This window comes from Salvelinus fontinalis, chromosome 2 (genome assembly GCF_029448725.1).
Source record: "Salvelinus fontinalis isolate EN_2023a chromosome 2, ASM2944872v1, whole genome shotgun sequence".
NCBI classification, from domain to species: domain Eukaryota; kingdom Metazoa; phylum Chordata; class Actinopteri; order Salmoniformes; family Salmonidae; genus Salvelinus; species Salvelinus fontinalis.
Genome location: NC_074666.1, coordinates 55492658 through 55520069, shown reverse-complemented (window position 1 = coordinate 55520069; position 27412 = coordinate 55492658). Strand labels below are relative to the sequence as shown.

Genomic DNA, 27412 nt, shown 5'->3' with positions numbered 1-27412 from the left:
TTGCCGATGAGAACCTTGTCATTTGGCCACGGTCGGTTCTGAGGAGAGGTAGAGCTACGGCGAAGAAACACAGGAACAAGTCAGTTGACTAGAGAAACATTTGAAATAATTTAAACAATGAAACCGACCGAATAAGCCACTACACTTAACTAGTATTGAATTAGTTGTATATATTTAATTCAATGACGTATTTTTTTTTTTATACAGTCAAGGTTAGCGCTCTCCAGAGAGGGCTGTGCCATTGATCAGGCAGGACACGTCAGGAGAGAGAGAAAAGCTGTTTAGCCATAGCTACTGTATGAGCGAAAGGCATAGAAAGACCATATCGCTTGAGTCAAACTTTCTTTTAATTATTTTAGCAGACACATCGAGGTTGCAGGTTAACTACAGGACGGATCGAGTCATCGCTTGGATCAAGGGTAGCGACCAAAAGGTGAAAAAGGGATTTTATGATCGATGTTTGCAGCGTCGCTTTAGCCAGATTATTCAGAAGTTAGCTAGCTAGCATCTACGACTATCGACTTGATGATATCCGTTTCATATTTTGCCTAAAACAACCAGAAACTATATAAATAACGAGATGGCTAACGCGTTAGCTAGCTACGTCATAAGTTTTATGTAATTAAAGGGTCGAGTCCAAATAGCACCCACACAGGTAATAGGCTTTGACAGCTGTCACGCAAGGTCGCTTGTCTGTCATATTTTCGTTATAAATTTACCTAGCTAGATACATTTTCCAAATACTCTTGAATAATACTATTGCAACTATACAGCTAATTGCGCCTGTTATCGACAAAATGCTAGCTATTAAGTTAGTATGACTTAGAAATGTTGGATCAACTGTCGACTGTCCGAAATAGCAGGCTAACGTTTACTAGCTAGGTAGGCTAGCTTTCCGAGTTGCTAGCAAATTGGCTAGCTGCTAGCGCGTAACATATTCGGACTGTGGCAACGTCACGAGCCTGTAGTTAAATATGTTTCTAGCTAAACAGCTAGCATGCAAACAAAATAGTTAACTACATGGAACTGATGTGGCACAGAAACATGTCTCGTTAGTAAGGTTGTTATATTGACAGCTATTCTCGACAGACGTTAGCTGAGTATAGCTAGCTAACTGTTATTCGACTAGCAAGATGGTTAGCAACAGAAAATTAGAACGCTGGAGTGCTATCAATGTCCTGTCTGATTTCTCTATCGGCCTGATTCTCATTTACAAACATTGAAATAATAACGGGTGTATTTTGTCCCCCCCCCTCTCTTTAGGACCTAAAGATCAAGGGATAGCAGATATTGTGTGTGGGAAAACAAATGGGGGATTACGGGTTTGGAGTCTTAGTGCAAAATAACACTGGCAACAAGTCTGCTTTCCCAGTTAGAATTCATCCACATCTGCAACCTCCACACCATCATCAGAATGCGTCTCAAAGCCCTGGTGCTTTTATAAACAGTACCACAGCTGGTAATGGCAGTAACAATGGGTCACCTTGGCTGTTTTCAGCCACAGCTGCCCACAGCAGCATGCAAGATGAAATTCTTGGGTCAGAAAAGCCCAAAGCCCAGCAACAGGAAATGCAAGAAACGCAAGAAAAACAGCTACTATCCCCTGGCCACCCGGAGTCTGGAATCGTATCTGAGTTAGAGAAGGCGAGGTCAGAGGAGAACAAGGTGGAGGGCGGCCCCTCTGAGGGTAGCAATGGAAAAGAGAAGCTGCGCCTCGAGTCCCCAGTACTGACAGGCTTCGACTACCAAGAGACATCAGGTCTTGGGACTCCGTGCCAGTCCAGTACCTCCTCGTCCCTGACTGGCTTCAACAACTGGTCAGCTGCTATTTCCCAGACCCCCTCCACCATCATCAATGAGGATGTCAGCTTCTTTAACCCAGCTGCCTCTGCTAATAACGGGCCCCTCCTGTTCCAGAATTTCTCCCACCATGTCAGCCCAGGCTTCGGAGGAAACTTCTCTCCCCAGATTGGACCCATCTCCCAGCACCATCCCCCACACCCCCACTTTCAGCATCCCCACAACCAGCACCAACAGCACCGAAGGTCCCCGGCCAGCCCCCACCCGCCTCCCTTCCCCCATAGGAATGCTGCCTTTAGCCAGTTGCCGCATTTGTCCAATAACCTGAATAAGCCCCCGTCACCTTGGGGTAGCTACCAAAGCCCTTCTCCCTCCCCCTCCTCCACCTCCTGGAGCCCCAGTGGGGGCTATGGTGGCTGGGGAGGCTCCCAGGGGCGTGAGTACCGTCGGGGCCTCAATGGAGGCATGACTCCCCTGAACTCAATCTCCCCATTGAAGAAGACCTTCCCCAACAACCACGTGCCGTCGCAGAAGTACTCCCGCACCAGCCCCGGCTTCAACCCCAAGTCCTGGATGGACGAGAGTGTGAGCAGGAGCGAGAACATCTTCCCCTTCCAGGTCAGTGAATAATTCCCTCTGCTTTTATACCTCTTAATTCTGTAATCATACTTAGAGCCACTCAGCGAGATGTAATTGTGTTTTATGTACCCAAAGGCCCTACTCTCCGTTATATCATGAATTTTCACGATATTAATGTTAGTCCTATGCTTTAATTGCCAGATACCCCTTATGACTAACATAGCTTTGCCACTGCAGTGATGGGTGCCACGTATATGAGATAGAGAAGCTATGACATAGCCTAGAACGAATCAGATATTTTTCTTCATCCAGAGAACACGCGGTAGAGAAATAGATGGAGCATCAATTACCTATCTTCCCGTGAAATAGTGATTTTAACATTACAGGGCTAATAATAACCCAAGACTACCGGTCTACGCCGTCTTTATAATGCACTCATTTTTAATGCAATTTGATAGCACACAATTAAGATGACTTAGATAAGTGTTATGTGCAGAGAACACTGATAGGATTGATGGAAAGGGCATGGAGGTTATTTTATTGATTAAGCACCGGGGTGTCTGTGGGGTGAAGGTGGGTGCGGGGGTTGGGCTGATATAAACATGTGCTGGAAGGCCTGATTTGAAGGCTTTGAGGATCTCCTTCCCCCCCAGAAGTGCTGCATCAGCCATGATGCCATACCGACCATGATACATATTGCTAATAGCCTAGCTACTATGTTACTATATCACACAGCAGTGCTGTGCCCTTGTTGGTTTATAATCACCCTGTGTAGCTCAGGCTAGCTCGATTATGACACTCTGCCTTCTAAATGCATTGGGGGTAGAGGGCTAGATTGGGGGTTTTAGTTTCCCTTATGCAGGCTGTAATATTTAAATTTGTCTTTTCCAGAGGCTGAATATTCTCACACGTTAGGTTGGGCCGATCGGCAGTTCAGGATGCAGAGCGTTGAATAGAGACTGTCAGAATGAAGTTGTGGTCTTAAAATCCATTGGAAATGAGGTTGAATTCTCTGCAATGGTCTCTATATTCAACGGTTGAGTAGAGAAAGGACAGGCTACTTTTGTGTGACTGGACAGAGGGATCTGTTTTGGATCAAAATGCAGTATAGTAGGCTAAGGTTAGCTGTTTGAAAGTGCTGTTGATTTATTCAATTTCTACTGTGCACTCATGTTTAGTCACACTAGGCTAACTCTCATGGTTGTGTTCTATTTTGAGTGTTTCCTCAGCAGTGGTGGCAAGGTTGGTGGGGGTGAGTGCATTGCTACTAGCGTTAGCGCAATGACATGCTAGCTGTTCCCATCGACTTCCAATTATTGAGCCAACGACTATCCAATTAAAAGCACATCTCGGCAATTTTTAAAAATATATATATACTATTTTTGTGGCGTTGGTAACAATGGTCAGTCACCGCCACTAAATTAATTTCGGGGAAACACAGATTTTTGTAGTAAGGACATTACTAGGACTACTAGGTTTCCTGTTTGTCTCTGTCCCTGACCAAGCAATGTTTTCAGCTTAAAGTGGACAGCGATGGTGAACACAAGCCCATTTCCATGGATCACATGCCTTTCTCGTGTGACTGCCAGGCATTTCCAAATGGCTCCACATAGTTTCCATTTTATCACAGAGGCAACATGTAGATGTTGTCCCCCGTTTGTTCACTCCCTATTCATTCTTAACCACTCACCTGTTTTAAAATAATAGATTGCAGCAGCCTATAGGCTCACCAATTTCCTTTGTTAATGTTAATCAACACTGGATGTCTGTTTGTAGCCTATTTTTAAAGGAGGCTTCAGTAATTGTTTAGGTGTATGCCTTAGGGACTTAACTAGTTACATTGATACAAGTGATGTGATACCCATCTCTTAGTCAAAGCTTAATGGCACTGTAAGTTTCAATAGGCCTCCTGTATCTCAGCCTAGAATAACTCATGTTTGGTATGAAGGCAGAGGCGGTGGGGTAGGAGAGCACGGGTTCCATGCAAGCTGACACAGGTGAGGCGTTCATGATTAGGCTAACTAGCAGCTTAGGGAGAAAATAAGAGAAGGGAGGTGCTGCTCCCACTCAGGGGAGAACAAAAACGGGCAACAAAAGGTTTGTCAAGAGACAATGGTGCTAAAAACAAAAGGCCCCTCCTTTTTATTTAGATGTGACGTGCATCTTGTGATGGCCTTGGGCTGTGCTGCTGATCACAGATCAGTTCTGTACAGGGCAACCTAGACTACTGTAGGAAGGCTGTTTGTTTTGCTGGCTAGGCCACTGTACTCTGTTTGTTTCTGTATTAGAGTAGCTTTTGTCATTGGGTGCAGGTGCCCATGACAAATAGTCGTCTGTTGCCTAGGTCCAGTGTCATCTTTCAGGGATTAGTGATTGTGCCTCCCAGAGAGGGATGTCATGATGATATTATACAACGTGGACGAACACACACACACACACCAGTATCATCTCTCATGATATTCTTTCAACGATTGTACATAGGAGACAGTTTGTTTGAAGGGCCCTGGTCCCTACTATACTGTCTTTGGGTATGGTACTAGAGCTGTGTTATTAGGCCTCTCTGCACTGAGGCAAAGCAGGTCTTTCACTTTTTAAAACCCAAACTTCCTCTTAGCCCTGTGTAAGCTGCTCTACAGCCTTCCGTGACTGGGAGGAACAGGGCCTGCTGCCCGGTAACATGCCTTTTGGATTTGGGGCTGGGCAGGCACCCAAAGGGCCACATTAGCAATCTACGTGGGAAGTTGTTAGTAGATGTAGGTTATGGTATTCTGGTTAGCTAGTTTAAATGAAGGACATACAATTGCTTGAATGTATAACAGCTCCAAAAATGAGAATTGAGATTATCATAATCATTTATTTTTTTCATTGAACCTAATAGAATTATGGAGACATTGGGCTGTGCACAAGGACCTTATTGGTGATTGCATTGTGATTGCATTGTCCTTGTATACAAGGCTGAACGTTTTGAATCTGGAATTAATTTAATATTTTCTCATTTGAAAGAGATTCATAAATCCTGATTGAATAGGTATGACTGAAATACCTGTAAGTCATTAGTTTATAGTAGACCTTGCTGCTTTGTGTTTTTACAATCTATAAAGCATTACGAACATTCCAATTAGTCTGATATCCATTGGGTCACATTTAGAGGTCGACCAATTATGATTTTTCAACGCCGATACCGATTATTGGAGGACCAAAAAAAGCCGATACCGATTAATCGGCCAATAAAAAATAAAAATAAAATAATAATCCTTAAAAAAAAACACATATATATACTTTTTTGTAATAATGACAATTACAGCAATACTGAATTAACACTTTTAACTTAATATAATACATCAATAAAATCAATTTAGCCTCAAATAAATAATGAAACATGTTTTTGCATTATTTAAACCAAATTGAACAATGTGCCATGTAAGAAAGCAAACGTTTAAGTTCCTTGCTCAGAACATATGAAAGCTGGTGGTTCCTTTGAACATGAGTCTTCAATATTCCCAGGTAAGAAGTTTTAGGTTGTATGAATTATAGGACTATTTCTCTCTATACCATTTGTATTTCATATACTTTTGAATATTGGATGTTCTTATAGGCACTTTAGTATTGCCAGTGTAACAGTATAGCTTCCGTCCCTCTCCTCGCTCCTACCTGGGCTCGAACCAGGAACACATCGACAACAGCCACCCTCGAAGCAGCTTTACCCATGCAGATCAAGGGGAACAACTACTCCAAGTCTCAGAGCGAGTGATGTTTGAAACGCTATTAGCACTCACCCCGCTAATTAGCTAGCCGTTTCACATCGGTTACACCAGCCTAATCTCGGGAGTTGATAGGCTTGAAGTCATAAACAGCAGAGCTGCTGGCAAAACGCACGAAAGTGCTGTTTGAATGAATGCTTACGAGCCTGCTGGTGCCCACCATCGCTCAGTCAGACTGCTCTATCAAATCATAGACTTAATTATAACATAATAACACAGAAATATGAGCCTTAGGTCATTAATATGGTCGAATCCGGAAACTATCATCTCGAAAGCAAAACATTTATTTTTTCAGTGAAATACGGAACCCTTCCGTATTTTATCTAATGGGTGGCATCCATAAGTCTAAATATTCCTGTTACATTGCACAACCTTCAATGTTATGTCATAATTACGTAAAATTCTGGCAAATTAGTTTGCAACGAGCCAGGCGGCCCAAACTGTTGCATATACCCTGACTCTGTGTGCAATGAACGCAAAAGAAGCGACACAATTTCACCTGGTTAATATTGCCTGCTAACCTGGATTTCTTTTAGCTAAATATGCAGGTATAAAAATATATACTTCTGTGTATTGATTTTAAGAAAGGCATTGATGTTTATGGTTAGGTACAGTTGTGCAACGATTGTGCTTTTTTCTAAATGCTCTTTTGTTAAATCATCCCCCGTTTGGCGAAGTTGGCTGTCTTTGTTAGGATGAAGTAGTCTTCACACAGTTCGCAACGAGCCAGGCGGCCCAAACTGCTGCATATACCCTGACTCTGTTGCAAGAGAAGTGACACAAAGAAATTCATGTTAGCAGGCAATATTAACTAAATATGCAGGTTTAAAAAGATATACTTGTGTATTGATTTTAAGAAAGGCATTGATGTTTATGGTTAGGTACCTTTTTCGCGAATGCGCACCGCAATCGATTATATGCATCACAGGACACGTTAGATAAACTAGTAATATCATCAACCATGTGTAGTTAACTAGTGATTATGATTGATTGTTTTTTATAAGATAAGTTTAATGCTAGCTAGCAACTTACCTTCTTACTGGATTCACGTAACAGGCAGGCTCCTCGTGGAGTGCAATGAGAGGCAGGTGGTTAGAGCATTGGACTAGTTAACCGTAAGGTTGCAAGATTCAATCTCCGAGCTGACAAGGTAAAAATGTCGTTCTGCCCCTGAACAAGGCAGTTAACCCACCGTTCGTAGGCCGTCATTGAAAATAAGAATGTTCTTAATGGACTTGCCTAGTTAAATAAAGGTGTAAAAAGAAAAATACACATTTCCGATTGTTATGAGAACTAGAAATCGGTCCTAATTAATCGGCCATTCCGATTAATCGGTCAACCTTTAGTCACAATGTGGCAGGATGTCTTGTTGTTCACATCACTGTTGTATCAGTTAAGTGTACTAATGGGAATATGTTTTTGATCGTGTGGACTGGACTGTGTGACTGACTGCTGTTCTGAGGTCAGTTCCAGATTGAATCTTTTGTTCTACTGCTGTAGTAACGAGCCTCATTCATTGTCATTCAACACCTCGTTTATGGCCAGAACACTCTTCCAGCTATTAACATTTTGAGGACATCAGACAATTATGGAATGATCCTATGGCGTTAAATTCTGCAAATGTCCCTGGAATAATGAAATAACCTTCAGTGACTAGCGCATAACTGTGTTGTGTTCTATTCGCCCTTCTCCTACCCTTGAATGCCGTTTTGAAACAGGAAGCATCTTGTGTGTTGTAATGAGAGAGAGATGAAAGAAATGAGAGCGAGAGAGAAAATAAATGTCAGAAGTGTCACAGGCATTTAACACCCCTTCTCTGATTAGGCTCTGTTGCTGTTCATTAATTACTTTATCACCAAAGTAGATCTGGGTCCCCCGTGGGACCAGTCTGCACCCCCTGCCTCCCTAACCAGGCTCTGAGGCTGGATTAATGGGCTTGAGGGTGTTTTAATGTGCAAGGCTTTGAAATACTCTGACCAGCATCACAGAAATCAACAGTGTCAAAGCTGGGCCCCCTTATACCTACCTCCCTCCCCCCGTTCCATTCCCTTTTTCATTAGTATAGCTGTGACATTGTAGATTAATGTTGTAGCAGAAACACCCTTAGCATGCCATACTTAATCATTCTGCTCAGGGTGTTTCATCAAGGCCTATTCTGTTGTTCTTCACATTGGATAGTTTGGCCCTAGCTTCAAGCTCCCAGACACAGGCTCTTTGCCTGGAGAGAGATATTATGATACAAATGGGTTACACTGGTTTGTTCTCCTTCAGTTTCCTTTGTTACACCGGTTTGGTCTCTCCCTCACTGTTTCCCTCGATTCTTTTGTCTCTGTAAGGTGCAACTTTTTTTCCTCATAGTTGGGGTCGGGGGAATTCTTTGATTACATTCCTGTATATGTGCAACTCGCCTATTATGTGGACTAAAGGCGTCGTCATGCTTCAGTTTGGCTGGCGGCTAGCCGAAGTTCGTTAGGCGAACTGAAAGTGTGCTGGCATACTCCCTTAAGCCCTTTTGAAAAAAATGGCAATAGTACTGTTTGGTTATTTTGAGACGCCGTTGCCAGTACACACTACCTCAAAATAGTCTGAATTAATCTAATCTGTCATTAATTTAAAGTTTTTTGCAGTGCGTATCTTAGGATGTAAAACGACTCGTTTTCTAAGATGTTTGCTGCAGTATTTCTCAATGAAAAAATGTGCGTGAATACAAGTCGTCTCGCGTTGAATGACAACAGACTTTATTGAACAATCCCTACAGTTCACCAATCACAGACGAAGGGGTATGGACTTCGGGTCCCGAACTTCTGCTGGCTTCGAGGAAAACATTTTGTTTGCCCAAACAGCCGAAAAAACAAACAAAAATGTCAATGTCGCCATAATATATGCAAAATAACTCTTCTGAAACTGATTCGACTAGGAAGCATTTGTATGCCTAAAGCCTGACTTTTTATTTTATCATTTTTAAAACATTTTTTCAAAGGTTATTGTTGAGCTTGGTAAGGAAGTGCCTTATCTGACCCGTGCACCTTTCTATCTGTGTACCTTGGAGATTAACCAAACTTCTGAGGCTGTGAGATAGATACTGAGGGCCAGGCAGGTTCAGCTGGCCCATGCCATGTGTGCTATTATGGGCTGTTTGTGTGCACCTAACTACGTAGCCTGGGCCCTCTAAGCTTCCAGGGATGAGTGTTGCTGCCTGTTCATCAGATGGGTGGAGGTGCGTGAGAAAGGAGGGCAGAACAGATAGTTAATCGCTACGGTTGCCAATCCATTCAGATGCTTAGCAACAACAGCAGCCATGCTTGTGCGGCGTCGTGGTGGCGGCGGAAGGGTTTTACAGGATCTTGCACAATGTCACACCTTTATGGCATATTGTTACTTAGTACTGTACTAGAATTTAATTTGTAATGAGTATTTTTCTATTAATCTCTGGTAGCCTATTTGACTAAGTAGTTCATGTCTCAGCATTTTAGACAATAAACCACAGTCTACTGGAGCACCAGCCTGCTGGTAATAGTTTGGTTGTCCCTGTCAAGGCCATGGTTGTTAATGTTATCACTTTAAATGGTGGCCATGGAGCATTAAACGCCTGCTTCAATTCCCACCGCCTAGCATGATGTGTATTTTACCTGAAGGTGATAGGATGTTGCGTACATTTTATTCAAAGTATGGATTTTTCAGTAAACGGTATTGAAATTCCTGAAATGGGGCCTGTGTAGAAATCATGGTATTTGATTCCATGACATATGAGACGTGAACACCACATGAGCCTTCATACTAGTGCTTCCCCTGTCATTTGACAGCCAGATCTTGTCTGGCCTGGGTTGAAGGATACTGTGAATCATTTCCAGCTCTTGCGCAACAAGCCTCGCATTATCATCAGGTAGGACTTGTCTTGTGTTATTCATGGCTGGCCTCTGGTATGCCATTCAGTAGAGGGGTTTAACCTGCTTGCTGCTCAAGTAATTTTTAGAAATGAGTCGCGACTACCATTGTCATGGGAAGTGTTGAGTGTCCATTGAAAACCTTCAAGTCAAGGAGAGCGAGTGAGAGGCTGCCTTGTTTTAGTAGTAGGCCTCAATATTGTTTCTGTATACAAGTTTAACTGCTGGCTTGAGAACGTGTTTGGTTTAGGTTATGAGCGCTCTCTTATCGCACTGCCACGTCGTGCCCGACTGACTGAAAGAATTGAACGTTTCCAGTTTGGTCGTGGTGTCGGCCCTTTTTCATGGTCTGGTGTTTAAAGTTCATCTCAATCATTGCTTGCCTGAGCTTCCTCTGCGTGCACAGTGAGCGTGTTTTTGAGCCGACGACCTGCGTTCTGTACTGAATCATACTTGCAACGAAAATGTGTAGATACAGATTGACTTCTGTAAGAGATAAAGCTATAAAATAATTATAACACTGCAGCAAAAAGTAACGGTCACGATTGCATTTACTTTATTCACAGTATTCTGTATTCCATGCATGAAGTGTGTGTGATGAAAGTCGAATGGAAATTTCATGGCGTCGGACTCCGAATATAGGCCAACAAATGTAACATTTAACCAGCGGCGGCTCCATCCCTCTAAAGCAGAACTCTCATCTATCTTTTACACAGGAGCGCACCAGATCCTTTGATGGCTTCAACATGCACTCCCTGGAGAACTCTCTCATTGACATCATGAGGGCTGAGCAAGATACCCTGAAAGGTAAGATGACAATCACACAACACCAGGATCGCATGTCCGGTCACAAAATTGCTGTTAACGGCCGTATCTTACAGCCTTTGTCCTCCCAAATCTGCTGCAAGGTCATCAAGGACAGCCTTGTCAGATAACTGCTTATTTTGGGTTTTCATTTCAGTGGCCCTAGAGTAGACTAGGAAGTAAGGTGTGGTGTAATGGTACGCATTTGTGTACGGGGACCTCGGTCCGGTAAATGCATAATAATGATATAAATAAATAAAACCCCTAGGCATATAAGCTATGCCGGGTTGTATGCCATTGCCACTTGAGTAAATCTGAGCTGAAAACAAACATTGTAGGCTATTCCATTAAAGCTACACCTGACCAGATTCACATAGAAATTTGTGTTATAGATCTTTCATTCCTGTTGAAAGCAATTCTAAGAAGTGTATTTCTATTTCTGTGCTTCCTTTTCTGATATTCTTTAGTTTTTTACTTTCGGTTTTGTACACCAATTTCAAACAGCTGACTATACATTATTTTGGGTTATGGAAATATATTTCAGTGGTATAGATGGTACAATGATTCTCTATAGAATGACTGCTTGTTTTGTCACAAACTGAAATTAGGCAACCTATTTAAAATTTTAGCAACCAGGAAATGGTAGAGCGATTTCTGCCACCTTTTTAATACAACTAGAGCCAATACGCACTTCAAAATGCTAGGCTTTTCTACAGAGGGTGCAAATTGAGGTCTATTCCTGATCTGGCACATCTGCGTGTCACTTTCAGCATTCAACTGTTTGTAAAATGGCTTTCGCAATATTAGGCTTTATTTGTTGTGAGAGCCACTGCAATTTGCTAGGTTATTTTCATCAAATGCACTGTTAAATGTTTTACTGGAATAAAAGTAGCCTAAGCTACCACTGGATACTACCTGGCTATAGCCTTCCTCCCGTGTGGCGCAGCTGTCTAAGGCACTGCATCTCAGTGCTAGAGGCGTCACTACAGACCCTGGTTCGATTCCAGCCTGTATCACAACCGGCCCTGATTGGGAGTCCCATAGGGCGGCACACAATTGTCCCAGTGTTCGCAGGGTTTGGCCGGGGTAGGCCGTCATTGTAAATAAGAATTTGTTCTTAACCGACTTGCCTAGTTAAAGTTTTTAAGTAAATAAACCTAATCGGGGCTTATATTTTATTTTGATTGTCCAGGTTCACCATGAGTGGTAGTTTTACTTGAAACAATTAATATGGTCATTTTTAGATATACAGAGTGAAGTTGATACTTTCTTAACAGGGACAGCAGTCACTTTTGCTATAGGAAGAGGAGCTCACTCCGAGAAGCTCACATCGCGTCTGACAACTTCCAAACGGTCCAAAACATTAATAAAAATGCAACCCCCCCCCCCCCCCCCCCCCCCCCCGAGCTGATAGTGGGGGTTGTAGTTTTTCTCACGGCTCAGCTCAGGTGCCTACATACCCATACACATTCACACACCACACACAGATCCAGCTCATAAGTTCCATCAGCAGCAGATGCTAATTTACAATGGAAAACGAACGTGTTTGCATCGATTCCTTCCTCTAATTAAACCGTAATGTTGAAATGCCACGGCCCCCACTTGACATCTCAACTTTGCATTGCATTAGGTACGAAAGTCCCATTTCAGGTGTGAAGTCAAATGGAACAGACATGCAGAGATAATCACTGATGGGACTAAGTTTTCCTTCCCAACTCTTCCTTCTCGTTCATAGTTGCCTGTAGTTCCCCATTTTTGAGGTCGTTGCAGATGGATTTTGAGCAGCTGCCCAACTTAGGTCCATTAGAGCTGTGCGGCTGCACACGTACAATGCCGTGGCGCAGCAGACTGGTGTTGGCAGCAGCTACACTGACCTATAAACGCCAGCACCTCTGAAGGAGCAGACCTCCACAGGTGCATCTTTCCCTGGCCCAGCATGGAGCACTTGTGCTGGGTGTGCTGACAGGCCATCTCCGTGGTGCTAGTGATGCAAGGATAATCCTCAGGATTAGTCAGGCTGATCCAGGATGTGGAGGGTGGAGATGTTGTGACGTGGAGGAAGGGACTCCACCACTAATAAAACTGTCTGGATTTTGAATCAGTTTCTAATGATGTAAAGTGAGGCGTTTTAGAGGTCATCTTTGGGGGTTAGCTGCTGGTTGTGTGGGCGGTATTTTCATAGCTGCAGCTAGTGGGGTTTGTTGATTTCGCAGAGTTTTAAAAAATAAATTTAATAGGGCATGTAAATACAACGCTTGCGACAGTCTCTATAGGTTGTCCGTCTGGTTTGTGACGCAAACATTGCAAACCGGAACGTTCCTTTTGTCAGTCAGTGAGGACAACCTACTCTACACCTAGCCTACTCTTTGGTTTGTTTGGGTAAGGACAGACTGGGTCACGATTGGTTAGAGGGAGTAGCTTAGGCATGGGTTTCTAATGTTTATCTCTTCAGTAGCGTGTGTATTCATTTTTACAACTCCGTATTGAGCTGTTAAACCACACAGTGAAAGTCAACAACTTTGTCACACACAACAGCTCATCACCTCAGGCTCTCTGCCTCTCAGATGTTCTCCAATCTAGTTTGTGCCTTTGCTGATTATTGGAATGACGCTCCCAGTGCTGCGTGCCAGCTACAGAGGGCAGAGAAAAACATAATTCTGATGCATTATTTGCCTTGTGAGCAGCAGCAGTTCCTCGCCACTGTCTCCAGGGCAATGTGTTTCTACATTAGAAATATCCACACAGATGCAGGCCCTACTCCGGCTGTGTCCTGACCTTACAGGGTCGCTTTGGGTGAGCTCCAATGGTACCAAAGCAGCACCCCGGCCCCCCCTATCCCTAATTGAAAAGAATGATCTGACCGTCAAACGTGGACCTCTGTAGAACAGATTAAAAGGAAAGAGGGGAAAAATGGACTGTAGAAGTGGCTTTGAATCGATTCCAGCATTGTCCTCTGCGACTAAAAAGAGCACTCTGTTCTCTGAGAAGTTACAAAATGGTGTGTTGGCTCTGTGTCACCATTGACTGCTGAGCCTGTCCACCAGCCTGTTCGCTCTCTTTGATTGAATAGGTGGAGGGAGGGGAGGGGCTTAGAGAATTTGTGTGACGGAACGGATTTCACCAATCACGGCACTCTTATCTAGTCCACACAGGAGCCATCTGTATAGAGAGTTGGTCAAAGCAAATTATTGTTCCAATTCTAGACATGAAATATTCCCCATGTAATGCTTATGGGGCGTTGACATGGCTGCCATAGAATGTTGAAGTGTCATGTAAATGCATCAACGCTGAAACCTCAATTGCTCAACTCTAAATACGTGGCTCTGGTCCACACCAGTCACAATGGGTTTACTATTACGAGTTTTTCCTCTCATTATCCCCTTCACCAAGGCATCCCAGCATGGCACAGTTCAACACTCAAGTACATTTGGCAGGAGGTCATGGGAGGAACAGGGTGCGCGCAAATGGCTTAGTGTATATTGTATGAGGTGCCAGCGAGCAGGCGGCTGGGCGATGGACTACGTGGGCTAATGTAACCACGGCTCAGTTTGTGTATTGCAGCATATGCTTGTAACTGAATCTCTTAATGATTTATACTCTGTTTCCTCTCACCAGGTCGCATAGGATTCACACATCCAGGGGGAGATAGTCCTTTGCCCATAAATGATATGTAAATGGTTTTATAGCGCTAGTGATCTGATGGCTTTACCCATGCTAGCGGATGGATGGATGGATGGAGGGAGGGAGGGAGGGAGGGTGAAACAAGCCATATGTTAATGTAGTCAGCAAGATTGGCAGCACCATGTTTGTGCTTAGCGCGCTCTTGAGGCACCAGTGTGGGTTTGCTGCTCTGTGGATGATTCTTATGCCATTAGTTCTTTTAATGATTGATGTGGATTTATTGAATAGTAATCTCTTGTGGACAGATGCATGTAGAATTACTGGTGTTGTAGCATCTGTCAACAGACTATGGATTGCAACCAGGTGCGTAGATTCTTCAGCACGGGTAATTACAACAAATCACAATTTCGCAGGTGTAAGCATCATTTGAATTTCGGATGGGATGGGGACATTTGGCCCATAGACTTGCCTGTAACCTCCAAAAAAAGAGGGGGTGGAGCTCCTCGTTCCCCTACCGCTCCTCATTCTAGTATCTTTTCTAACACGTCTCCCCCAGAACTGAATCTTTAATTTTTTTTGCTCTGGATGTCAGATTAATTGAATAGTGATAGGATTGGAAATCTACGGTAGACTAATTTACCAAATCTACTGCAATCTTGGATCTTTTTGGTAATTAACAGAATGTATTGTAACTTAAGTAATTTTTACTAGAATACTAGAATAAAACTAGAATAAAAAAATGTATTCATAAGCCTCCCAAGTGGTGCAGCGGTCCAAGGCACTTCATCGCATTTCTTGAGGCGTCACAACAGATCCGGGTTCTATCCCGGGCTGTGCCGCAGCCACCCGGCCTGACCTGGAGAACCATAAGGCGGCGCACAATTTGGTCCGGGTTAGGGGAGTTTTTTTCCGGCCGAGATGTCCTATCCCGCTCTAGCGACTACTGTGGTGGGCCGGGCGCATGCATGCTGACACGGTTGCCAGTTGGACGGTGTTTCCCCCGACACATTGGTGCGACTGGCTTCCGGGTTAAGTGAGCAGTGTGTCAAGAAGCGGTGCGGTTTGGCAGGATCTCGACCTTTGGCGCTCGACCTTCGCCTTTCCCGAGTCCGTACGGGAGTTGCAGCGATCGAACAAGACTAACTACCAATTGGATATCACGAAATTGGGGCAAAAAAGGGGTAAAGTAGTACAACAACAATGTCATAGTCATTTTTAAAATATTATACCATATTGTCCATGAGTTTCTAGTAGATAGACCATATGGTTCAAGAGAGAATAGCCTAATCAATGAAAAAGCATCTAATCAACAATGGTATTATTTTCTATTAACTCTGCAACTCTTCCAGCTATTGACTTTTTTCACAACTGCCACAAGTTTGGCGCCAACACATTTACAACAAAGACATATTGACGTAGTAAAATAAAAATAAGGGTGTTAAACATTAGTAATAAAAGACATTTCATGCTGAGTCCCTCATATTAAATAGCAGTGGAATTCACTAAGTTGATGGTTTATATTTAGGATAATGTTTTACAGCTTTGTCATTCTAATTTCTGTTTTTAAATCATGTTTTGACACAGAGACTCTGGGAGAGACTCCGTGGTGGATCACTGGACTCTCAGTTGCACGTCGGCTTATGCATATCGAAATGCAGTTGAGGAAGCTGTATGTTATATTTTTGAAATGAACATGTCACCATCTCTAGGCAATGGGTTTCATTCTCAAGTAAGAACACAAATGGGGAGCTTAGTTCTTTCATTGCATAGGCAAGCTATTATTTTACATGTGATAAGGCCACAGAGGGCCAGAGGCTATGCTATTTGCATTCAGCCAGACCTCTAATTTGCCTAGCTATGCAATGAAAGAACTAAGCTCCCCATTTGTGTCCTTACGTGAGAATGAAACCTATTGCCTAAAGATAGTGACATGTTCATTTAAAAAATATAACATACAGCTTCCTCAACTGCATTTTGATATGCATAAGCCGACGTGCAACAGAGCCCAGTGATCCACCATGGACTCTCTCCCCGAGTCTCATAGTGTTAGCCTATATTGCTCGGTCATATGGTCAGACAGTGATCAAACCGTACAGATGGTGGTCCTGCATAGATACCATTCAGAGAGTACTAGTCTTAGAGAGGCAGTCACACCAGCTGGTAGTTTCTCTGTGGAATGCACACACGTGTATCAGAGAGCGTGTAAAACCACCCTCCACTGACTTCCTGAAGAGCTGCTCGCCATCTGACCCATGGAAGGGAGTGGGTGCGGGATCCTCATGACACAAGGGCATCCTCTGGCTCTCTCTGCCATGTACTGCTGGGCACTGAGGAGGCAATACAGCACTAATCACGTGTAGGATTTGACTGCAAAGGAGAAGGGCATGTGCTGTGCCTGAAAGAATGAGCATTTCAATGAAACTGTCACTGTTGATGTTCTATGCATTCGTTTGTTCACCTGTCTTGTTTTTACATGCAGCAAGGAATTATGGGAGGAGACGAGGTAAATTTAATCATTTTGGGTTATTCAAGTGGATTATGTTTGTTTGGTTTTACCTTAGCTGGCATAGAAAGACCCTGTCTTTTGCAGCCATGTCCAGTGTTTATGAAGGGGGACTGTATGTGTTTGCATGTAGTTGTCATGCTTCATTGTTGGTCTGTGGTGTTGTGGTTGTCAGCATTACATTTGTTTGTGTACAGAGCGAGACACACAGACACACACGTCAAGCAGTGACCACAAGCCGGCCCCCGCCCAGTAGCGTGCCCTGTACTTTAGTCACTGTCACTAGACGGCTACCACCCAGTTAGTCTACAATGCACCTTAGAGGCTGCTGCCCTATGGAATACTGGTCACTTAAATAATGTGTACATACTGTTTTACCCACTTCATATGTGTACACTGTATTCTAGTCAAGGCCTATCCTATTTAACTGTTGCTGCACGTGTACTATTATTCAGGTATACTACATATTCTATCCATATAGTGTCCATATTGTCTATACATCCCATCACATATACAGTACCAGTCAAGTTTGTACAAACCTACTCATTCAAGGGTTTATATATATATATTTTTTTACATTATAGAATAATAGTGAAGACATCCAAACTATGAAATAACGTAGTAACCAAAAAGTGTTCAAAGTAGCCACCCTTTGCCTTGACAGCTTGCACACTTTTGGCATTCTCTCAACCAGCTTCACCTGGAATGTTTTTCCAACAGTCTTGAATGATTTCCCATATGTTGAGCACTTGTTGGCTGCTTTCCCTTCACTCTGTGGTCTAACTCATCCCAAACCATTTCAATTGGGTTGATCGGGTGACTGTGGAGGCCAGGTCATCTGATGCAGCACTCCATCACTCTCCTTGGTCAAATAGCCCTTCCACAGCCTGGAGGTGTGTTGGGTCATTGTCCTTTTGAAAAACAAATGATAGTCCCACTAAGCGCAAACCAGACGGGATGGAGTATCGCTGTGGTAGCCATGCTGGTTAAGTGTGCCTTGAATTCTAAATACAACACTGACAGTGTCACCAGCAAAGCACCCCCACGCCATCACACCTCCTCCTCCATGCTTCACGGTGGGAACCACACATGTAGAGATCATCCATTCACCTACTCTGCGTCTCACAAAGACACGGTTGGAACCAAAAATCTCAAATTTGGACTCATCAGACCACTGGTCTAATGTCCGTTGCTTGTGTTTCTTGGCCCAAGCAAGTCTCATCTTATTATTGGTGTCATTTAGTAAAGTTTCTTTGGAGAAATTCTGCCATGAAGGCCTTTTTTTACACATTCTCCTCTGAACAGTTGAGACGTGTCTCTTACTTGAAATCTGTGAAGAACTTATTTAGGCTGCATTTCTGATGCTGGTAACTGTAATGAACATGTCCTCTGCAGAAAACGTAACTCTGGATCTTCCCTTCCTGTGGCGGTCCTCATGAGAGTCAGTTTCATCATAGCACTTGATGTTTTTTTTGCAACTGCACTTGAATAAACTTTCAAAGTTCTTGAAATGTTTAGCATTGACTGACCTTCATGTCTTAAAGTAATGATGGACTGTTTCTCTTTGCTTATTTGAGCTGTTCTTGCCATATGTACTTTTACCCTATTTGGTAAAAGTCCATCTTCTGTATACCACCCCTACCTTGTCACAACACAACTGATTGGCTCAAACTCATTAAAGAATTTAACTTTTAACAAGGCACAACTGATAATTGAAATGCATTCCGGGTGACTACCTCACGAAGCCGGTTGAGAGAATGTCAAGAATGTGCATTTGTGGTTACTGCATGATTCCATATGTTATTTCATAGTTTTGATGTCTTCACTATTCTACAATGTAGAAAATAGTTAAAATAAAGAAACCCTTGAATGAGTAGGTGTATCCAAAATTTGTGTGTATTTTTATATTACATTATTTTACTTTTAGTTTTCTGTGAATTGTTAGATACTACTTCACTGTCAGCGCTAGGAACACAAGCATTTCGCTACACCCGCAATAACATCTGCTAAAAATGTGTATGTGACCAATAAAATTTTATTAGATTTTGACAATACACACAGTGTACAGACTCAGGGTTAACTCTCTCACGTAAAGCTGCTCAGCTCTGGTTTCCGTCACTTGGTTAGGAATAAGGCTGGGGTGGCTCCAGGACACGCGGCCGGGAACAATATTTTAGGCCTGCACGGCCTCTGCTGCTTCCATGGGCTTGGCTGCAGGCGCTCATGTGGGTGGGTGTGTGGACTGTGTTTTGAGCTGAAACTGGGGGGTGGCTGGTGTAGTTCTGTGCTGGGGGACGGATGTGGAGAACGGGAGATTGATTAGTATCCCTGGCTCAGTCCCTCTTAACACAGCTCAGCAGGGCCTTATTGTAGCATTGTTTCTGGCACTCAATGATTCATGTCAGATGAACTACTGGAAAATGGGCATGTTGTTGTAGCTAAAATTGTTAGACCATACCTAACCATGCAATGATATCCCCCCACTCAACTCAGGTTGATGATAAACCTAGGAAATAAACCGAATGAGTATTGATCTTTTTGTTGTTGTATGAGTTGTGTTTAGTCATGCTATCCTCTGTTATTGGCTGACTGCGTTGTCTGCGATCCTCTCCTCAGTCCATTCTTCCCTGTTCCCCATGGAGGATGGTTTCCCTGACGACGAGCGCGGCGAGCAGAGCCTGCCTGGCCTAGGCTCGCCCCACTGCTTCCCCCACCAGAACGGGGAGCGAGTGGAGCGCTACTCACGCAAGGTCTTCGTTGGAGGTCTCCCCCCTGATATTGATGAAGGTAACCTTTTTTTTAAATAATTAAAAAAAAAATATATACAAACATCTTCACTGAACACCACTGCTGACGATGGTTACGTGGGTGGAGGCAATGAACTGTGAACACAAGGATGATACTGGACTGGATACCTGGTTGATGGGGTGGAGGTCTAGAACGTGCATGTCTTCATGGGCTGTAGTCTAGGGTTACACGACGGATGTTGAAGATGTCTCCCTTTTGGGACCCATTTCTGCCGTAAGAGCAGCGATGCGTAGTGAAAGTCTCTTGTCATTTTTCTCCCTGCACAACACAACATCTTGTGTTATTTTGTTCAGTTTCTGCCCGGTTCTTATTGCTTCCTGAGGGTTTTGGCTCTTAAGTAGGCATAGTTGTAGTACATTCTCTGTGTATTTTTTTCGAATAAGGAGTGGAGGACATCTCGTGTCAGATTGGTGTTGCTGGCGGGGGACTAGAGAACAGCTGAGGCCCTGCTTGTTTTCTTGATGCTACCATCTGCTCTGCTTTATTCTCCTTGTTTACCGTTACAATCTACACCCAACGTAGTAGGGACTCCCATATCCCTGTAGTCTACACCACTAAGAACAGGCATCTGATGTTACACACATGCACCATATCACAGTATAACTACTGTGAAGCAATAGTTGAATGTTTTTTTTCTTTTCTTTTTCGCCTTTTAGATGAGATAACGGCTAGTTTCCGTCGCTTTGGACACCTCTTTGTGGACTGGCCTCACAAGGCAGAGAGCAAATCGTACTTTCCCCCGAAAGGTGAGTCGCGTTTTAAGTCAACCTACTGCACTTATCGTCAGCCACATACGGCATTGCCATCAAAATGTACTATCAGAATTTACTATTGAGGCCTAAATAGTCTAAAATATTAAAACAAACTCACGAGCAGAGCGGTCTTACCGTTGACAGTCATTTCCAGCAGCAGATAAGAGAATGAAACGGCAGAGGTAAGTCCTCTAGTAATCTCTGTGACGTTGTTCCGTGTAGGTGGTTTGAGTGACCTTGTCCTCCGTTTGCTCTGTAGGTTATGCCTTCCTGCTGTTCCAGGATGAGAGCTCTGTGCAAGCCCTGATCGAGGCCTGTATTGAAGAGGACGGCAAGCTCTACCTGTGTGTGTCCAGCCCCACCATCAAAGACAAGCCGGTGAGCGGATTGCCCCATCACCCATCTGCTATTATCTTCTCTCCCCTTCTCTCATACTATTGTGAAAGGTATCAAGACGCAGCGCCACAGCAGCGTTTTACGGCTTCATTTATTATTTAGTGAGCCCATTATCTAGTGAGCCCATGAATGGGCTGACACTTGGTCAGCCCATTCAGTGGCTGACCAAGTGAATAGCCAAGCAGCCACCCTTCTTTGTGGAATTGGCTTTCCATCATTACAAGCGTAACATGGTAGACATGACAAACGTTAAGACGTAACATGTTGTGATGCATACGTCTCCCTGTGTGTGTGTGTGTCTAACAGGTCCAGATCCGCCCCTGGAACCTGAACGACAGTGACTTTGTGATGGACGGCTCCCAGCCTCTGGACCCCAGGAAGACCATATTTGTGGGTGGGGTGCCACGCCCTCTCCGTGCAGGTAACCTATTGACCCTAGTCCACACTCCCATTGGCACTTTAGTCCTGGGCTGTGTTCCAAATGGCACCATATAGTGCACTACTTTTGACTAGGGGCCCATAGAGAATTTGGGATGCAGCCCCTAGCTCCTCTATGGTATATTAAAACCGGTTAGATGAGCGTCGCATTTCATCACATCAGCATGTGTGTAATGGGGGGAGAAGGGAGGACTTTCGTACAGCTATTTGGAATATTATGGCCAAGTTCGGAATGTCACATTAAATCTATGAGGCTAGATCCTGGAACTGTGCTGTATTTGAACCCATCTGTAACCTGTGTTTCCCTCTTTTCACAGTGGAGCTAGCAATGATCATGGACAGGCTGTATGGAGGGGTGTGCTACGCCGGTATCGACACAGACCCCGAGCTCAAGTACCCCAAGGGAGCAGGGCGGGTCGCCTTCTCTAATCAGCAGAGCTACATTGCTGCTATCAGCGCTCGTTTTGTCCAACTGCAGCATGGAGAAATCGATAAACGGGTTAGTGAAGACTTTTTGTTTTTTTCCCTCTTTCTCTTTAAGGAAAATGCAGCATTACACACACAAATATGCAGAAGGACAGAAATGTTGTACAAAACAGATAATAGGCTCTTGTCTCCTGTCTTTTAAAAGGACAAATTGTTCTTTATTGTTCTGGTTTTAAAAGATTAAAGCAAAATATTTGTTGGCATTTTGACTGTGGCATACGAGGACAGAAAACAAATGCCTTGTACCGTTAACCAGCTGCCTCCTGCAGAAGAATTTGGCTATTTCACTCGGTCAAACTGGAATAATTGTTTACAAATTAGTATGTGCCAAGCCAACATGTCTCTATTTTTGTAGTGACTTGAGAATTTTTGTAGATAAAATGTTTTTGTAAAAAGGATGACGTGCGTAATGTCAGTACAATGATGTGTTATGTGTTAAATCTTTGAAGATACACTATATATCTATATACAAAAATATGTGGACACCCTTCAAATTAGTGGATTCAGCTATTTCAGCCACAGCCATTGCTGACAGGTGTATTAAATCGAGCACACAGCCATGCAGTCTCCGTAGACAAACATTGTCAGTAGAATGGCCTTACTGAAGACCTCAGTGACTTTCAACTTTGGACTCTGGAGCAGTGGAAATGGGTTCTCTGGAGTGATGAATCACGATTCACCATATGGCAGTCCAACGGACGAATCTGGATTTGGCGGATGCCAGGAGAACGCTACCTGCTCGAATGCATTGTGCCAACTGTAATGTTTGGTGGAGGAGGAATAATTGTCTGGGGGTGTTGTCATGTTTCGGGCTAGGCCCCTTAGTTCCAGTGAAGGGAATCTTACCGCTACAGCATACAATTACATTCTAGTCGATTCTGTGCTTCCAACTTTGTGGCAACAGTTTGGGGAGGTCCATACAGAAATGGGTTGTTGAGATCGTTGTGGATGAGTTGGAATGCCGACTGAGAGCCAGGCCTAATCGCCCAACATCAGTGCCTGACCTCACTAATGGGTGATGTAGTGTACATTAATGTAAATGAATCCTAGCTTTATTCTTTAGTGGGTGTCTGACAGATTGTTCTCTCCTCTCTCTATCTCTCTCTACAGGTGGAAGTGAAGCCATACGTCCTGGACGACCAGCTGTGTGATGAGTGTCAGGGAACCCGGTGTGGGGGCAAGTTTGCCCCCTTCTTCTGCGCCAATGTCACCTGCCTTCAGTATTACTGTGAATACTGCTGGGCGGCCATTCACTCACGCGCCGGCCGGGAGTTCCACAAGCCACTGGTAAAGGAAGGAGGGGACCGGCCTAGGCACATCTCCTTCCGCTGGAACTGACTAACACACAGAGAAAGAGGCAGAGAGGGGAGTAGGAGTCGCAAATCATTGTACAAATAAATGCACTTTTCAGTTGCTGGTTACTTTTTAGCTCTAATTTGAAAAAAATGTTTAATTTTAAATTCATATTTATTTTAAAGATGAGAAACTGGAATTATATCCAGATATGTCAAGGAAGGAAAAGAAAATGTTTAAATCCCATTCTTTACTTTCTCCAGTTGATTTTATATTTTATTAGTGCATATAGACATAAAAAAAAAGGGCTTTCAATTCTCACTCTGCTATCCAATTTGGCGTGTCATTGACCATGAATTTCAAAGCAGTATGTTCAGTTGTAATTCAGAGCAAATGTGAATATAAAAGGTGTCGCTAAAGAAGAGTGCACTTATTTATTTACTTTAGAGTGCAGATGATTCAGTATAAAATCCCAGTAGTTTAACCAAAGCTTAATCTCAATTGGTTTGAAAAAGAAACGACTACAGATCAAATGTTTGAAATAATGTTTTAAGACCATGCTAATATTTGATGTTACTGGACAAGATCGATTTCACAACAGGCGTTTGAGTTTGATCTCCATTTTGACATGCAAAAACTAATACCTCAAGCTTAGCTGCTAATGTACCGAATAAGTTAAAGAAAAGAAGCTGGTCTCCACCTTTCCCTTAGGACCACAATCAAAGGGAAACGGCATCAGCGAAAAGGCACACTTTTCTAGGCACTGCTTTGTCACTTCCTTATTTTTGTAATCCAACCAGGGTTGTAGTAAGAATGAACAGAGCATCTTATTGAGGAATGTATGGCGTTGGAGTTCCCAGAGGCCCTGAGTGCTGGCCGGTGTCGGGATGATAATAAGTGAACCCCCCTCTCTGTGTCTGTGGTCTTGCTAGCTCGGAGAGGAGGAGGGGATAGGGTCTAGTTCTCATCAGGGCTGCATGTGAGCAGAAAGCCCTGTTTTTTTTCTTCTCTCCATTTATTATTATTAATGCAGGTGTGCAAATCTCCCAAGCCTTTATCCACAATCCTATTTTGTTTTTACCCCCCCTTAAAAAAAGAGAAATTAATTAGAAAAGTCGGGGGTTGTCATCAACACACATTTACACCTAGAGGAGTTGATATAGCTAGAACAGCGACCTCTTTTCCTGTGCCAGCCGAGCTAACTCAGCCAGTGTTTTAAGCATAAATGAAGATACTCCATGTAATGTGCTCTACTATGTGCGTCCCACATGCAGTTCATTCACTCAAGACTGCAATAAAGAGTTTATACATAGACGCTTTAGGGAAGCAAAGACGGCTGTGCAGTAGTGAGTAATACTAGCTAATTTCTTCTAAACATTTTTTAAAGAGTTTTCATTCTCGTTTTTATATAATTTCTACCCTTTCCTTACGAATACCAGATGGACACCAGTAAACCAAAGATTGGCCTTGAATAGATAACAGTGCAGTCAAAATCCAGGAAAACATTAGTGAAAACAACTGGATTTATTGAGCTTACAAGCACCCAGGCCTTTTCACCAGTCAATCCGCTCATTTCCAAAGGTCAAAATGGAGAAGCTTCTTGCTAGGCAGTTGTGTAACTTGGATAGATCTGCAAAAGGTTTGGAAATGTAACACAAAAAGCTAAACAAAGACTCACAGTTGGTCTGGTTAATATAGTCATACAGTATCTGAATCTACTAGCGTTAAATATGTCAGGGAGTAAGTGCTGAAATATAACTTAATACACTAGTGAAATACGTATCCTTGTGTTGGCTTGATGGTGTGCTAATGCACCAGTTCTGCACCATGAATTTAGCTTGGGTGTGGTGGGTGAACATTTTAGAAGTTAAAAACCCTTTTTGAAGAATTTGCTGTTAATGAGAAAAAGATTATTTTATACATGGCCTGCTGATTTTTGGTACAGTGTTTTCTAGCTAAATTATTTTGTCATGCACATATAAACATTTATTATGCACTACTTTTCTAAACATTTTTTTCAACAGTCATTTTAGGCACATTTTTTCACAAATGGGAAAACTCCTTTTTGCAATACCTCAATTTTTCACATTGTGAAAGGTAGCTTTTGTACTTTTGTTACTGAGAGATCTGCATATATGGAAATTTTAATTTAAAGAAAAAAGTTGAGTGATTTCAATATATTATTTTCAATTATGCTTTTTATACATTTCAGTGCTGAGGAATCTTTACAACTAAGTGCACACTTGTGTTGATGCGACTTCAAAACTGCAGAGGAATGATGAAAGTGTATTGCTTAAGGTATTAGATCTCATACACTAAATGTTTCACAAAAATCTGATCTTAACAGCATGGTGAGAAAAAGTTGTCATTTAAAATGAATGTTTAAAAAAATGGCTATCCTAGTTGGAAAACGGTAACTTCTATTATTTTGGTTTCCTCTCTCCATAGCTGGAATGTAACAATTATAAGGAGAATGCAAATGATGGTTCATAATTAGGCTGAATCTCGTATCACAAGAATGGATGTTTGGTGTTTAGATATTTTAACATTGGAAAATGTATATTCTTGAACTTGCCAACTAGCTCCTATTATAATCCTTAGCATGCATGATAAAAAAAAAAGAAGATAAGTACATGAATTAGCTATTGAAATGAATTGTTGTAGTGCACCAGATGTTTCACAACTTTTAATTTGTTAAGGACACCCCCACACCTCACTCCCCTCCCATGTGTTCATCTCTTTGCCTTCCCCATACTCAGACCTCTGCAGGATGCACAGAAAAATATACAAGAAAATAAAAAATAAAAACTCTAAAATATATTTTAGCGGTGCAAGACTTGAGCATCTTTTAGGACACTGTTGAAAAGACTTGATAACTCATCTCCACTGTCTGTTGAGGCAAATCAACCTAGTTGGAGGAAGGGGAACATTAAGACTTGAATGTGGTAAATGTTGCAAGTTAACTTCGAGTTGTTATGTGCAATACTTTTTTTGAACTTTTTTCCAGAATAAGACTTTGCAATGTAATTCTTTAATGCCGTTTTTAATTGCAGACATTTAAAGAAGATGTTAATATGTTTTTCACAGTCATTTTCTACTGTTATTGTAATCCTTTTCATGCTGGTGTTTGTAAAAAAGAAAAGAAAAAGAAATCAAACTATTTGTACTAATATAAATAATTGAAGTTATTTTTTAAAACATTTAAAGGTTTTGTGCTCATTTGCTTAATTTGTTTATTTCAAGCTACTGTGATTGATTGCATTGTAATTATTAGGTCAATAATGTATTTAGCTGTTTATTGGTATATTTTTAATTGGAATGTATAATTTTTTATAATTTTGATCAGATTTTTGTTATATTTTTGAGGTGAAGCTTTTAATATGTTAGTGTCTAGTTTTTACTAATTGCTATATTGTGCTCCACAATATATGGTTCACATTTTCTGAAGGAAATAAATATTTAAATATTGGTCTGTTAATGATGTTATTACTTAATGGCAAAATGTCAATAGTTTTTAACTGTGTATGGGAAGGTTGTATTTATTAATATTTTTTTTAAACTGAAGATATCACCTTAATTTTTATTGTCATTTCACTTTATAAGTTACTATTTTTGTATTTTCCTTTCAAATTAAGTTATGTAATACAAAATGTCCATATTTCTAGGAGTTGGTCTGTAGAAGTGCTAGTGAAATGAAAAAGAAATCTAATGTTATTTAATTGTTTGCAGCCAACTATTTATAACAGTATGCATAACTTTTAAATATTTGTAATGTGAAACGTTGAATGAATAAAACTTAACTGTGACAATAAGGCCCATTGTGTTTTTCTTTGTGTGGACAGTGTATTGTGATTTCTGTAGATGCTCATTGGTTGCTGCTTTCATAAAGCTAGGCAGCAGCCATTGCTGGGCCCTGGCTGATTAAACCTCTGAATGAATTCAGATATCTTTACTACATACAAGAAAATAAGGTCGCAATGAGTTATGAGCGTTATGCTGTGTGTGAGCGAGAGAGGGTGTTAAAATGGCGACCACCAGCAGCTTTTGCAAATGTCGGTATCAGATTAACCATTAATATTTTATGAGCTGTTATTTTGCAACCATTATTTCCTTTTCCAGACTAAGAAGTCGGTGTGTTTGTATGCCAGTCGTTACTGGATCCTTTCAAAGAATGTCACTGTAATGCTACTCGTTCCATGGAGGGCCGGGTGTCTGCAGGTTGTTGTTCAACTTTTGTACTCGGTTGATGAATTCAGGTCATTGATTAGTAAGGAACTCCCCTTACCT

The 27412-nt window shown here is 42.3% G+C and overlaps 1 protein-coding gene across 2 annotated transcripts; it reads left to right on the top strand.

The window, feature by feature from the left end:
- LOC129821360 (cytoplasmic polyadenylation element-binding protein 4-like) lies at nucleotides 1-26937 on the top strand. Of its 2 annotated transcripts, XM_055878968.1 has the most exons (10): nucleotides 1-433; nucleotides 1264-2418; nucleotides 10741-10831; nucleotides 16929-16952; nucleotides 19569-19739; nucleotides 20417-20506; nucleotides 20772-20890; nucleotides 21215-21329; nucleotides 21664-21845; nucleotides 22943-26937. In XM_055878968.1, exons 2-10 carry the CDS (start codon nucleotides 1309-1311, stop codon nucleotides 23168-23170), a joined length of 2130 nt encoding a protein of 709 aa, XP_055734943.1. In that variant the 5' UTR covers nucleotides 1-433; nucleotides 1264-1308; the 3' UTR covers nucleotides 23171-26937. The 2 variants fall into 2 exon arrangements, with proteins under 2 accessions (XP_055734943.1, XP_055734951.1); XM_055878976.1 differs by lacking the exon at nucleotides 16929-16952.
- Nucleotides 26938-27412: the final 475 nt, after the last annotated feature.

What these genes read in the sequence shown, in the direction of transcription:
- LOC129821360 (XM_055878968.1), top strand. Translation starts at nt 1,309, where the DNA reads ATGGGGGATTACGGGTTTGGAGTCTTAGTGCAAAATAACACTGGCAAC. An exon ending in GAATTATGGGAGGAGACGAG is followed by an intron (nt 16,953 to 19,568) that starts GTAAATTTAATC and finishes TCCTCTCCTCAG; the next exon opens with TCCATTCTTCCCTGTTCCCC. An exon ending in GCCACGCCCTCTCCGTGCAG is followed by an intron (nt 21,330 to 21,663) that starts GTAACCTATTGA and finishes CTCTTTTCACAG; the next exon opens with TGGAGCTAGCAATGATCATG.